The following is a 13,181-nucleotide window of genomic DNA, read 5'->3' on the forward strand; positions in this document are numbered from 1 at the left end:
GTTTATATCACATTGGAATATTTTCTTATTAACAAAAGAAAAATTTGAGATGGGTATTTTAAGTGAAATACCCTGTATCCTGTTGTAACTTAGGGATAGAATTTGATTTTTTGTAGTTGTAGTAGTAGTAGTTAGAAAGAAATTTAATATAATTCAAAAGGATCAGGTGCTATTATAATGGGGTAAGGAGAGATGATAGCAAAAGACGAAATCAATACTTTAATTGCATGGAGGCATCAATAACTTCCTATTGCTAAAGTCTTTTTGTCTGGTAGCATAACACTGCAAAACATCAGAGACTGGGCATGTTCCATGAAAACATTTTTTTTTTTTTTTTTTTTTTTTGCGTTACGCGGGCCTCTCACCACTGTGGCCTCTCCTGCTGCGGAGCACAGGCTCCAGACGCGCAGGCCCAGTGGCCACGGCTCATGGGCGCAGCCGCTCCGCGGCATGTGGGATCCTCCCAGACTGGGGCACGAAGCCGCGTCCCCTGCATAGGCAGGCAGACCCCTAACCACTATGCCACCAGGGAAGCCCCATAAAAACATTTTGATAAAAACTGAAAAAATTCAGTTAATTAAGTATAGTTTTTAAAAAAGTATTCAGTACTCTGACACAGTACCCATTAAGTATTTGAGCATTTGTCAGAGTTTTCTGGTTGGGTCTGAGCTTAATGACAGTGTGAAAAGCCTTGGCTGCTGACTCATTGCTTGGTGAAGAGTGTCGGACCTGCCTTATTTTAGCAGTCTTTTAGTAGGATGCCATGCAGTTACTGTTTTGTGAATGGTGTCTGTCCTCTGTAATTTTACACAACAGTATGATTTAAGTCATCATTAGAATTAAGCAAAAAGAGAAATGATATTGTCTTCATTGAACAGGGTATTTTGGTTTAATTTCATTAAAATAACACAGAGCAATAATGTAAAATAAAAGTGCCTTCACTGATTCCAAATTAAAGAAAGCAGAAAACAAAAATCCTTTGCTTTATAAATAAAAAGCCTTTTATGTATTGTCTTACCTTAGTTCTCAGTGTGCATATGCCTAAAAGCAATTTAAACATTTAATTTCCCAAACCATGTGAGTTTAAAAAGTTCTTGACGTTTTAAAATATTATTCTATCAGTACCCATGGTGAATATTTTAAGTCTCAAGTGTAATGCATTGTGATATTTAAAGCCTTTTTACCATTCTTTTTGTATGTTTAGACATAATTTATTTGGGCATGCACTTTTTGAATAGGATTGTGTTTCTCTAGTGCAGATTGGTTATCTTGTAAAGATTTGCTTTTTAAAGGTCTTCCTCAAGCTATGTGAACTGAAAGAAAATGAAAAGTGGAGCTTTACCATTGAACAATTGAAACATTAGTCATTAAGTTATATAGGGTGAGCATACATTCCTGGTGTGCCTAGGACAGTGCTGGTTTAGGTCTCGTGTCAAGAGAAATAATTAGAAATGCTCCCTAATCACTCTCAGAAATACTCAGATTTGGATGGTAATTTATATGGTCACTCTGTGCATGTGGGGCCTTTTTTTCTTATAAACATGTCAGGACCCAGTGTCTGTGTTATACATTACCATTTTTATTAATGTCTAAATAGAATTTTTAATTGCTTAAAAAATTTAAATTTAAAATAAATGTTTTCCCCTAAGATCATGAGATTATTTTGCAGGCTCCCATTTTCTTTTGAGCCATGTAAAAATATGGATAGTGAAGCCAGGTGACATTCTACTAGTCAGTTTGTCTTGCCTCCTGATCACCCCAAAATACTAGTTTATGACTAGATTATTATGCTTGGCACCAGGTTGCAGAGATGGCTTATATTTATCACTACAAGATCTCCTTGAACATTTCCCCTGATTCTGTGAGCTTTGATTATTTTTAATGGAAATTTCTCATCTTCATTTTAGTAGGTTTTGTTCAAATGTTGGCTCTTCTAGATGGCACAGATAACTCCTTATATTCTAGTTGCTATATACTTTCTGATAGAAATGCTATTCTGTCCGTAAAGATAAGCATACTTTCAAGTATCTTGATTCTAAGAACACATTGCTTAAGGGGATATTTTATTTGTTAATTCTAACTTTTTTTGTATGTTGCAACTACTGAAAACAAATGACAGGCAAAATCAAGCTTAGTTATCTATTCAACTTAAATGTGAACTCTTGGTGGACAGTAACCCTTCTTTAGTATTTCCCTTAATTTCTGGAACATTTCTGAACATACAGTATAGTTTTTTAATGATTAATTATTCCTTTTTTGGTTAGAAATGAATGGGAATATTTTAAACATGTATAATATGCGTATCGCTTTTATACTGTATTTAGTAATATGTTAAACTTCTTCCTTCAGGCGTCAGGTCATTTGACCCTGTAATAATTTGTTATTGGAAACGTAGACTGAGCTTGCATTTGTCATAATCATCATTTTAGAAATTATACCACTCTATGGAATGTCGAGTTATATCACCCGAGAAGACCAGTACAGCAAGCCTCCGCACAAAAAGCTGAAAGACCGCCAGATTGACCGCCAGAATCGCCTCAACAGCCCTCCTTCTTCGATCTACAAGAGCAACTGCACAACCGTGTACAACGGCTACGGGAAGGGCCACAGTGGTGGTGGCAGCGGAGGCGGGGGAGGAGGCAGCGGTGGGCCGGGTGTTAAGAAAACAGAGCGGCGAGCAAGAAGCAGTCCGAAGTCAAGTGACGCAGACTTGCAAGGTAATGTTCAAAGACGTTTGCCGTGAAAGAGTGAGACGCCAAGTTTTATGTCAGGGTATTGCATGGCAGTTGGTCTTTCAGCTAGGAGTGATAGGGTAGACCTTATCTTTTGCTTAGCAAGGACAGTATATTGTATCATCTCTTTTCTATTACCACTTCCTGGCAGAAGTGTTACTTCTTCGATCACATGTGCTGTGTCACGTTCTACTTAATCTCAGTAACAAGTACCTGAAAGTGTTTTCATGTTAGCTTACTTCCGTTGTTTCATTCTAAGTAGACAAATGTGGAAGAGATCCTAAGTAAAACAGGTAAACTTTCTAAGAAGTGTAGGGCTAGTTTAAATCTCAAAATAATTATACCTCATAAAACCAGATGTAAGTACTTCCATACTGTAGTGAAATTTCTCATCATGTAAGGGTATATATTTCTGTCTCCCTCATCAGTTATTGTTTTCAGTGCCACCTTTGGCATCCTGCATGAAGTATTCATAGACCGAGGATGAGAAGGAAGAATTAGGGGCACCACATATAGATGGAGAGACATCAGTTCAAAAGGGCATTTCTTTCTTTGTAGATTAGTCTTGTGGCTGTAGATCAATTAATATGGAAAGAAAGTGTGTGTTCTTTAAATGAAGCTTTTAGGTAAGACTTAGACACAACCTGTTCTTATGCCACAGGAGTTAAAAACAGAAGCTTTTTATATAGGTATATGTAGAAGGCTGACTTAAGGGAAGCAAAAGAAGAACGTTTTGATAAGCTAGGTGAGATAACAGATAGAAATAAACAAAGACATGTGAAAGACAAGGTAAGAACGGATTATAACACTATTAAATACACTCCTTCCTTATCGGACCTCATCCAGGTAGAAACCGGCATTGTGTATGTGAGAATGTGTTTGTGAATGAAAAAGACAGAATTAGTGTGTGGTTGATTGTGTAGGGAAACTGGCCTCTGTCAGGGCAGAGGAAAATTAGGTAAAACCAGACACTGGCATCAACATTTCCTCCCGTGTTGTTCATATGAGTGAACTGTAGCACGAAAAAGAGCAATAATGGGCTTCCTGGGTGGCGCAGTGGTTGAGAGTCTGCCTGCCGATGCAGGGGACACGGGTTCGTGCCCCGGTCCAGGAAGATCCCACATGCCGTGGAGCGGCTGGGCCCGTGAGCCATGGCCGCTGAGCCTGCGCGTCCGGAGCCTGTGCTCCACAACAGAAGAGCCCACAATAGTGAGAGGCCCACATACCGCAAAAAAAAAAAAAGTGACCCAAGATCTAAGAGGCTTTCATTTCAAACAGCTTCTAGTGGAAAGTGCTGTGTCTGCCGTATAAAATGATTTTTAGTCAAATAATACTATAATTTCTAAGTTTGAAATTCAGTTATTAGCAAGTTATAATTTTAAATCATGGGCATTTAAGAGAGAATTCACACACAAAAAAATGAGAAATAGGTTTTCCTAAGGAGAATTTTAGTCTACAGGAAAGAGAAAAAGAATGATAAGCTGTCTTCAGAGAGCTTATGAAGTTTGAACTACCTTGATTACTTGATTCATTCTTTAATACTTTTTGTTCTGCCTTGCATCAAAAAAGATTTAAGGCAGATGAAATAGATAAATATAATAGAGGCAGATAAAATAAATTTGAGTAAGATCTAAGAGGCAGAGAGACAATAAGAGAAGGGAAATAAGATGAAGCAGGGTTGAAGTTAGCATACAAAATTAGTGTAGTTATGAATTAACTGGCAAAAGTAAACCTTCCTTATGTATGCAATTATCTCCTTTTACATATATCTAAATCTGTAAGCTGCTCTATACTTTAATATTCTCTCATAGCTGTAAGAGAGGAAATGGATTTGGATTGAAATCAATACTGAAATGTTTGCTAATGTACATATGTTTACAAGAATTTTGACATTTTACATTATGACAGTATAATTATTCTGAGCACCTTAAGCTCTTTCCTGTTGTGTAGAAAACATGTTATTGTGTTGGTAACAGTGAGATCTTTTTCACTATGGGCTTCTGGGAGTGTGTGTTTCACAATGAAAAGAGTTAGAAAATATTTTTATCTCACCTTCAGTTCAAACTTGGTGTATTGTTCCTTTTCTTTTTTAAAAAAATTAATTAATTTATTTATTTTTGGCTGTGTTTGGTCTTCGTTTCTGCACGAGGGCATTCTCCAGTTGCAGCGAGTGGGGGCCACTCTTCATCGCGGTGCACGGGCCTCTCACTATCGCAGCCTCTCTTGCTGCGGAGCACACGCTTCAGACTCGCAGGCTCAGTAGCCATGGCTCACGGACCCAGTTGCTCCGCGGCATGTGGGATCCTCCCAGACCAGGGGTCGAGCCCGTGTCCCCTGCATTGGCAGGCAGACTCTCAACCACTGCGCCACCAGGGAAGCCCTGTTCCTCTTCTCGTCACAGTATTTGCCTACTCACAATCACTCCAAGTGCTACTCTTCACATGGTTTAGCCATGCAATATAGAATCAGATGGGGTATTATTTTATGTACTCTAATACATTCCAATAAGGTTCTGAGAGGGTTTACATGTTGGATAAAAAAATAACCATTTGCTGACATGAATTGAAAACTTACATCCTGACAAAAAAATACACATGGGGCTTCCCTGGTGGCGCAGTGGTTGAGAGCCCGCCTGCTGATGCATGGGATACAGGTTCGTGCCCCGGTCCGGGAGGATCCCACATGCCGCGTAGCAGCTGGGCCCGTGAGCCATGGCCGCTGAGCCTGCGCTTCCAGAGCCTGTGCTCTGCAATGGGAGAGGCCACAACAGTGAGAGGCCCGCATACCACAAAAAAAAAAAAAAAAAAAAAGGATGTTTGGAGCTGCTTCATTCATAATTGCCAAAACTTGGAAGCAACCAAGGTATCCTTCAGTAAGTAAATGGATAAATAAACTGGTTCATCCACACATGGAGTATTACTCAGCACTAAGAAGAAATGAGCTATCTAGCTATAAAAGACATGGAGCCACCTTAAATACATGTTACTAAGTGAAACAAGTCAGTCTGAAAAGGCTACATACTGTATGATTCCAACTATCCAATAGGAAAAAGCAAAACTATGGAGGCAGTGAAAAGATTCATAGATGTCAGGGGTTGGGGGAGTAAGGAGTGAACAGGCAGAGCACAGAGGATTTTTAGGGCAATGAAACTACTTTGTCTGATACTGTAATGGTGGGTACATATCACATACATTGGTCAAAACCCATACAGTGTACAACACCAAGAGTTACATACACCCTAACGTAAACTATGGACTTGGTAATGGTGGTGTGTCAGTGTAGGTACATCAGTTGTAACAAATGTACCGCTCTGGCGTGAACATGATAGGTGGGGCAGGCTCCATGCATGTGGTGGGTGGGGTGTATAAGGACCTTCTTTGCATCTGCTCAGTTTTGCTCTGCAATTAAAACTGCTCTGAAAAGTAATCTATAAAAAAATAAATATCTGAGGAAACTGAGGACAAATAAGACGAAGACACGAGTAAGGTTGTACGTAAAGAATCCCGAAGAGTTGCTTGATGTAGGCCATGTATTTGGCTTTGAGCCTCCAGGTTGTCGAAGCAAAGAGGAAAACCTGAATCAGGTGTAATAGGTGAACAAAAGCACCTCTTTTTCCTGGATTCCATAATGTTGTTCATAATGGTTCAGCCCTGTCTGCCTCAGAACGTGATTGTTGGCTGAAAGGATCCCAGAAGGCTTCTTCTGCCTTCTAGTACGCAAATGGCAACATTCTCCCAGGGTATCTTTTTGCTTGAATGTACTGCAACTGACTTCTGTACCCAGCAAGTAAGTTTCTCAAATAATTCTGAAGTTTACAGTGCCATCTGATTAATTCTAGTATGTTGATCTGTTTACATTCATATGTAGTTCACGCAAGATTAGGGTTTATACTTAACCATGACGTACAGGTTGTGGTATCTTTCTACTTAAGATGCCCACATCTGCCAGAGGAGGCCAGCTTTTAATCTCAGAATTCTCTAGTTTTTGAGGGAATCTACTTGAATTACTTACCGCCTTTTAAACCACTTAGAAAATACAAATGTAAAAGGAAAAGGGCAAACTTCAAATTTGTACCTGGTCCTGTGATAAGCAAACAAATTATGTTAATCTAAACAAATAAATATATTAAAAAGATGGAGATTGATTAATTACTCTCTGGAATCTTGGTTCTCTTGTTTTTTTTTTTTTTTTTTTTTTTTTTTGTGATACGCGGGCCTCTCACTGTTGTGGCCTCTCCCGTTGCGGAGCACAGGCTCCGGACGCGCAGGCTCAGCGGCCATGGCTCACGGGCCCAGCCGCTCCACGGCATGTGGGATCTTCCCGGACCGGGGAACGAACCCGTGTCCCCTGCATCGGCAGGCGGATTCTCAACCACTGCGCCACCAGGGAAGCCCTTGGTTCTCTTGTTTGTACTTCAGAAACACTGGTGGAACTTCCAAAAAATGCAGACCCCTAACCCTCATTTCAGACCTGCTAAACCAGAATCTCTTCACCTGATCTGGCTTCCTGTTTTTTATTAAACTTCCACTGAGAATGATGGCCGGCAAGGTAGAGAACTACTGTTCTGATATCAAGGATGGTTACAGAAGGTGTGGTTTGCTAGTCTGTATATGATGTGAGGTAGGAACTTTAGCTCACTACCCTCTCCCCACCTCCTAGGACCGTGTGTGGCACATAGTATGTACTTAGTAAATATTGTGGAATGAACCCTGTGTTCTTAACTGCCCTGTTCTCTAAAACAAGCCATCTGCTCTGCAGCCAACCCCTCCTTTCATTTACTGCTGGTACCTTCAGGAAAACAGCTTAGGCAGGACAAAGTCTATAGTACCATCAGGGAAATGTAGGATTCCTGTTTTCTTGTACACCTTGGAATTGACGGTGTGACGTGGGCAGAGAACAGTTGGGGCTTTGGTATCAGACACACTTGGCTTAGAATCAGGTTTTGTCACTTGATGACTATTTGCTTTTAGTATTCCCTGGCTCTCTGTATCCTCATCTGTAAAATAGGTATTTTAATTCCCAATATTAAATATTAAAAGTAGTCTATCTCGGTTCTTAACGCCTCAGTATAACGGTCACCCTTGTTACTTGAATATTCTTATCATCTCCCCCCTGTAATCTTAGGATCAACTCTCATCAAGATATATGCCCTTCTCAAAACAAGTATCTCTATGTGCCCCTGCACCCCCTTCTCCCCCTCCTGCCATCCGATGCCATCTCTCTTGCCTTCATGCCCTCGCCCTGCAACTCCTTCCCCTGTAAGCCAGAACTGGCTTCCTTCTGCCTAAACCTGTCTTCATTTTGGAAGCTCAACCCTGTACTCCTGGACCTCTACCTCTGAAAGTTGCATCCAGGCTCTCTGAGAGAGATTGCTACTGGGGTAAAAATGTGCTGCCTACCCAGAGGTGCCAGATTTCACACATCTTCTCATCACCCCATCAGGGACACTTAAAAGTTCTGAGTGAGCGAGAACTCTGGATACCCTCTTGGGACATCCTTTCTAATGAACTCTGTCTTTGGCATCTCCTCATACATTTTTTTAGAAAGCTGAGTTAGGATTCCCTATGCTCAGTCTGAGAAGGACCACCTTATGTCTTAAGAAATGGGATTATCCATCTTCCTCTCCATCCCATCCTCTGATTACGACCTCAGCTACGTCAGATCCAAACGTGCTGTTTCCCTCGTTAAGGAACCTCCAGGGTGATCCCCATTGTCCAGAGAATAAAGTCTAAGCTGCTTGATGCTCACCTTCCCAAGTACTTTAGAGTTCCCCACCAGCTGTCCAAAGTTTTGCCCTATTTCAAGACCATGCCTCATCTTCTCTTCTCGGCTTTTCCTTCCAGTCCCTATGTCTAGTACACTCCAACTCAGTCCTTCGAGAGCTAACTCAAATATCATCTCTTTCTGTGAAGACTGTCTGTCTCCCCAAGGCATAATAATGGCAGATTGATTAGGGGAAAATATTTCGAGAAAATTTCCCTTCTCTTTCCTTTCCTTAACTAGCATTTGATTTTAGATCAGTGCCTGAGCACCATGTCTATAGTTGTTCAAGGACGGGATGACAGAATTTGTCCTTGTGTGCAGAATGTTGTGCAAGAAGAGCTGGGCCTTGAGCCTCTTCTATGGCCCAAACCAAGTCAAGATTGTCATGTTCCTTTTATCACAGAGGCTACAGAAGTTTCTGTTGCTCTTCATTGAGTGAGAGGGAAGTTTCATCCTTCCATTTTATCCTTGGTAAAAACCGAAGCATATGATATCAAGGAAGTTACTCAGAGGGTACAGTTTTGTAACTGAAATCCCCTAGTTTTCAGCCAGCGGTGTAGTCCCTGTGTCATATTGATATATCCTCAGAAAGGAGAATTAGGTTGTCTGCTAGTACTGTTTTAGAAATGATTATGTGAAGCCAGAGTGAAAAATGAAAACTTTGGTGAGGATCCACTGTCTGATAATATGAAAACACTTAAGCAACCCCATTAATAACGGGTGGGGTGTTGTTTGGGTAGGGGAAGGAGAGAAAGAAAGAACATCAAGAGTGTTTATAAGTCACAGTCTCCAAACACCTTTTGTGTGTGTGTGTGTGAAAGTATTTTGTGTGTGCAGTTGATACTGCTGACCTTTACCTCATCCCTGGGTTTATCTTTTTCACTCATTACTTGAACATTTTAAAACCTTAATGGATTTGTAAGATAACAGTTGTTTGTGTTTTAGATAACTTGATACATAACAAGTCATTTCACTAGGCCTCAGTTTCCCTTTCAGTAAAATGAGCAGGTGAGTTAAAGTCAGTGATTTTCAAAATCTTATCAATGAACAGATCTTCCTTTTTCAAAAAATCTCATGTGGATCCCCAATGAAATACAGTATCCTTCCTCCCCCACCACCACTATCTCTCTCTCTCTTTCTCTCTTTCTCACACACACATACGCAGGCGTTGTAACAGCAGATAGAGTCGGTGCTGCTGTGCTTGGGGTGGGAGATATGGGCACTTGTCATCCACAAAGCTTTCCTCACCCTCACTTGGAATCTGGCTATTCAGTCCCAGGCCACAGCTTCATCACCATCTAGGAGCTTGTAAGACGTGTGTCCTCCTGGCCTGCCCCAGACCTGCTGGATTACAGTTGGTGGTGGAGGTGGGACCCAGCAGCCTGTGTTTTGTTGAGCTCTCCAGGTGGTAATCAGGCACAGTAACATTTGAAGACCCCTGGCCCAGTGAATGCCAAGCAATTTTGAAGGAAGATTTTTAAATGAGGGGTATGGGAGGCATTCCGTTAAAACACTCGTTTTAAGTTGAGGCTTATTCCTTTTGTAGTACCTGTATAATGATAAGCAAGCATATACGGGAGGTGGAAGAGTCCCTTTTATGTTGCTAATGTATAAGTAGTAGTTTACGTGAAGACGTCTAGAACAAGTGCCGTATGGGAAAACATTGGGACAAAATGGTAAGAATTCCAAATATAGAAGAAGATGAAGATACAGCATACTTTTGGCATTTGACCTTTGGAATTGTTGACAATCCAGAGTTTCAGTTACACTGTTGATAAAATTCCATCACATATAATGATAGTTTCTGATTGTAACATTGAAAGCTGGTGACAAAAGCATTATTATTGCGCTTTTCTCCTTCTGACCTCCAGTAGTGGTATTCCTTATTACCAGGTTTTTGTGTTCTGATTTCTTCTCAGATGGCCCTCCCTGACATTTTTTCTCTTTCTACATTTTGCTCTTACTGGTCAGAAACCAGAATCTGACCCCAATATCTATGTACTGAAATTAGCAGGAAAGTTTATTCTTTCTGCAGATAAGAATTGCCGTAGCGAGGGTGAGGATGGCCTTTTCCTCCGGAGGTCTGAGGTTATGAGCAGTTGCGGGTCCTTGGAGGCTATCTCTTGCTGGGTGGCTTGGCTCTGGGAGGGGTGGCTTCATCCACCTGTGCAGAGCTGACAGTCGTTTCCTTTGTTTGGAAGGACAAGCCTAATGTTAATAAGGTCTGGAATGTGAGGAGTCAAGGCAGATTCTCTTTTGGAGTCTCTTTTGGTCCTGGCTCCCCATAAGAGAGAACACTGGTGCTCTGTTTTCAATAAGGTGTTTAGTGGGGCTTTCACACTTCGTAAGTCCCTCATTTCTTCTTTCACCTGCAGCCTTTTTCTCTCATGAGCACATACCTCCTAGGCATACTCAGACTGGGTGTTTTGGAAGAGAGTTAACTTGTGCAGGGGGCAGGGGTCCTTTCTCCCGGTGTGGGTGCTTTCCACACTGCATTTGAAAATGTACAGTTTCTAGTTGGATTTTCATTATTGCTTCATCTCAAGTCTTTGGTGATGATAAATCCCATGTGTTTTCACCTGTCTGCAGCTGCATATGAATCCTGTGCATGGCAAAAATATCAAGAAAACATGAAAAAAAAAAATGAGCTCAAGTCAGTGGAATTTACCCATTCTTCTGCCAAGTACAGTCTGAAAAGTGAAAATAGTCCAGACAAACCCAAATGACTTTTATTTTTTTTAAAGAGACAATGTGGACCCTCGGATCAAAATGCAAGATACTCTCATTTTGGCAGGAAACTGAGCAATTAACACCCTTACTTCCATTTCAGACGTAGATTGCCAGATCCATCCCCTAGTCTCAAAGTCCCCTGAGTGATGCTGGGAGAGGTCTGAGCAGGTTTCCAGGCCTTGCAACAACTGCCTCCGTGTGGGATGGAAGGGAGGGAGGCTTGGGGACAGAAGGCTGTTTTCAGGGGGAGGGTGCTGCTCACTGACAGGTGCTTTCTGACCTGGGCACTGTCCTCTGAGGGCCAGAGCTGGAGAAATCCAGCAATGAATAACTTTTTTCAGTAAGACCCCAGTGTTCTGATATTTTTTTTCCTTCCAGAGGCATTGACTTTCCTGATACAAAGGCAAAATCTGTGGCTCAACAAAGAGGAAAATGTGGTGGCCCAAATTTTTGCTAATGAGTAGAGTGTATATAGTTGTCTTTATCAAGTTCCATCACTTATCTTTTTGCCTTTTTCCCTTCCCCCCTGTATTTCTGTTGCAATCTGGAATGTTTTAAAGATGTTAACTACATGGTTCTTTCAACAGACAGGATGAGATATTTTTGTCATGTCAGTTTAAGAAGTCTTAGCGCATTAAATCATACTTGAAGCTTCCCATTTTTCAGTTACATACAAAAAGACAGACAACATGCAAAAAGTTTTGAGTTTTCTCTTGCAGTGAATGTTCACCAGAAGATTGAGGACAGAATTTTGATTAGTTTCTACCATATGTAGTACTTAACTCTGTGAACCCATATTATTTTCTCTGCCTTTTTTGCTTTCTTGGGAACTGATCATAGAGGCATTTAGATGACATCAGAACCCACGTGGGTAAAATACATGTCATCCCAAAGAACCCTTTAAACAGCAGGTATAAGTGATGACATGGTTTGTTTCTGGTACATATATAACCTTCAATTTGATTGAATTGAAACTTTTACATGTTATTCTCTCATTTAGCTAAGTTGAATTCTGAATTTAACTGGGTCAAAGGGCATCATCAGAAATGTGCCATACTTAGAAGCAAAATAACATACTAGTCAGGACCTTGCAGATCTGGGTTTAGTCCCGCCTCTGCCCCTTGTGAACCTCGGGGCTTTGGGCAAGATAGTTCATCTCTCAGAGCTTCAGTTTCTTCATGTCTGTATAAAATGGGGACCATTAATAGCACCTATTTCAGAAGGCTGTCATGAGTTCTTAATACAATTTTAGAGGCACTAAGTGCTTGAGAAATGTTAAAGAATATGGATAAAGAATGACCATGCCATTTTTCTGCTTAAGAGAACTGCCTCATGTGGGTCATGTTAACAGAACCTCCGGCCTGGGAGTGCAACCCCCCCCCCCACCGGAGTGCTGCAGGACAGGGCCTCCTGTGTTCTGAGTCAGTGTTGAGTAACTTTCAGTGCCAAGGATTTGAGAGATGAGGGGAGTCAGAGGGGCATCCAGTCCCAAGAAAAGACCGTGACCGTCTACCACCAACAGCCTGGTAAATCCTGGGCAAGAATAAAATTCAGTTCCCTCCTTATCTCTCCTCTACCTCTTCTCCGGGCTGGATTCTCTTGTGAGGCTGAGCAGTAGAGCCGAATGGGCCAGCTTGATTCTGTGTCTGAACCTTCTCAACACACGGCTTTAAATTACTTTGCTAGGTGTTAGAAGTGCTGCAAAAGGAGGAGTAGCTGGAGATGACTTGGGCAAGCCACGACTTCTCTATATTTTGCTAACACTCATATTACTTGCTGTAGGGCCGTTAGTTAACCCAGACGGATAAGCTTGCTAGGAAAGCCACTAAATTTCAAGCTCTTTCACAGTTCTTCCTTATACCTCAGAAGTCATACACGTCCACATTCTGTTGGTCGCATATTGTACCTACTGATACGGTGTGGAAGGCGTCTACCCTGAGGTGGGATGATGGTGGG

General features: G+C 41.3%; 1 protein-coding gene across 4 annotated transcripts in view; it reads left to right on the plus strand.

The window, feature by feature from the left end:
* The window catches only part of FNDC3B (fibronectin type III domain containing 3B), a 357,724-nt gene that overhangs the window by 211,161 nt on the left and 133,382 nt on the right, over nt 1-13,181 (plus strand). For all 4 annotated transcript variants that reach the window (XM_059065627.2, XM_067034020.1, XM_067034019.1 and 1 more), the window contains one exon: nt 2,430-2,717. In XM_059065627.2, coding sequence (XP_058921610.1) covers nt 2,430-2,717 — 288 coding nt within the window. The remainder of the gene's footprint in view (nt 1-2,429; nt 2,718-13,181) is intronic.

This window comes from Kogia breviceps, chromosome 5 (genome assembly GCF_026419965.1).
Source record: "Kogia breviceps isolate mKogBre1 chromosome 5, mKogBre1 haplotype 1, whole genome shotgun sequence".
NCBI classification, from domain to species: Eukaryota; Metazoa; Chordata; class Mammalia; order Artiodactyla; family Physeteridae; genus Kogia; species Kogia breviceps.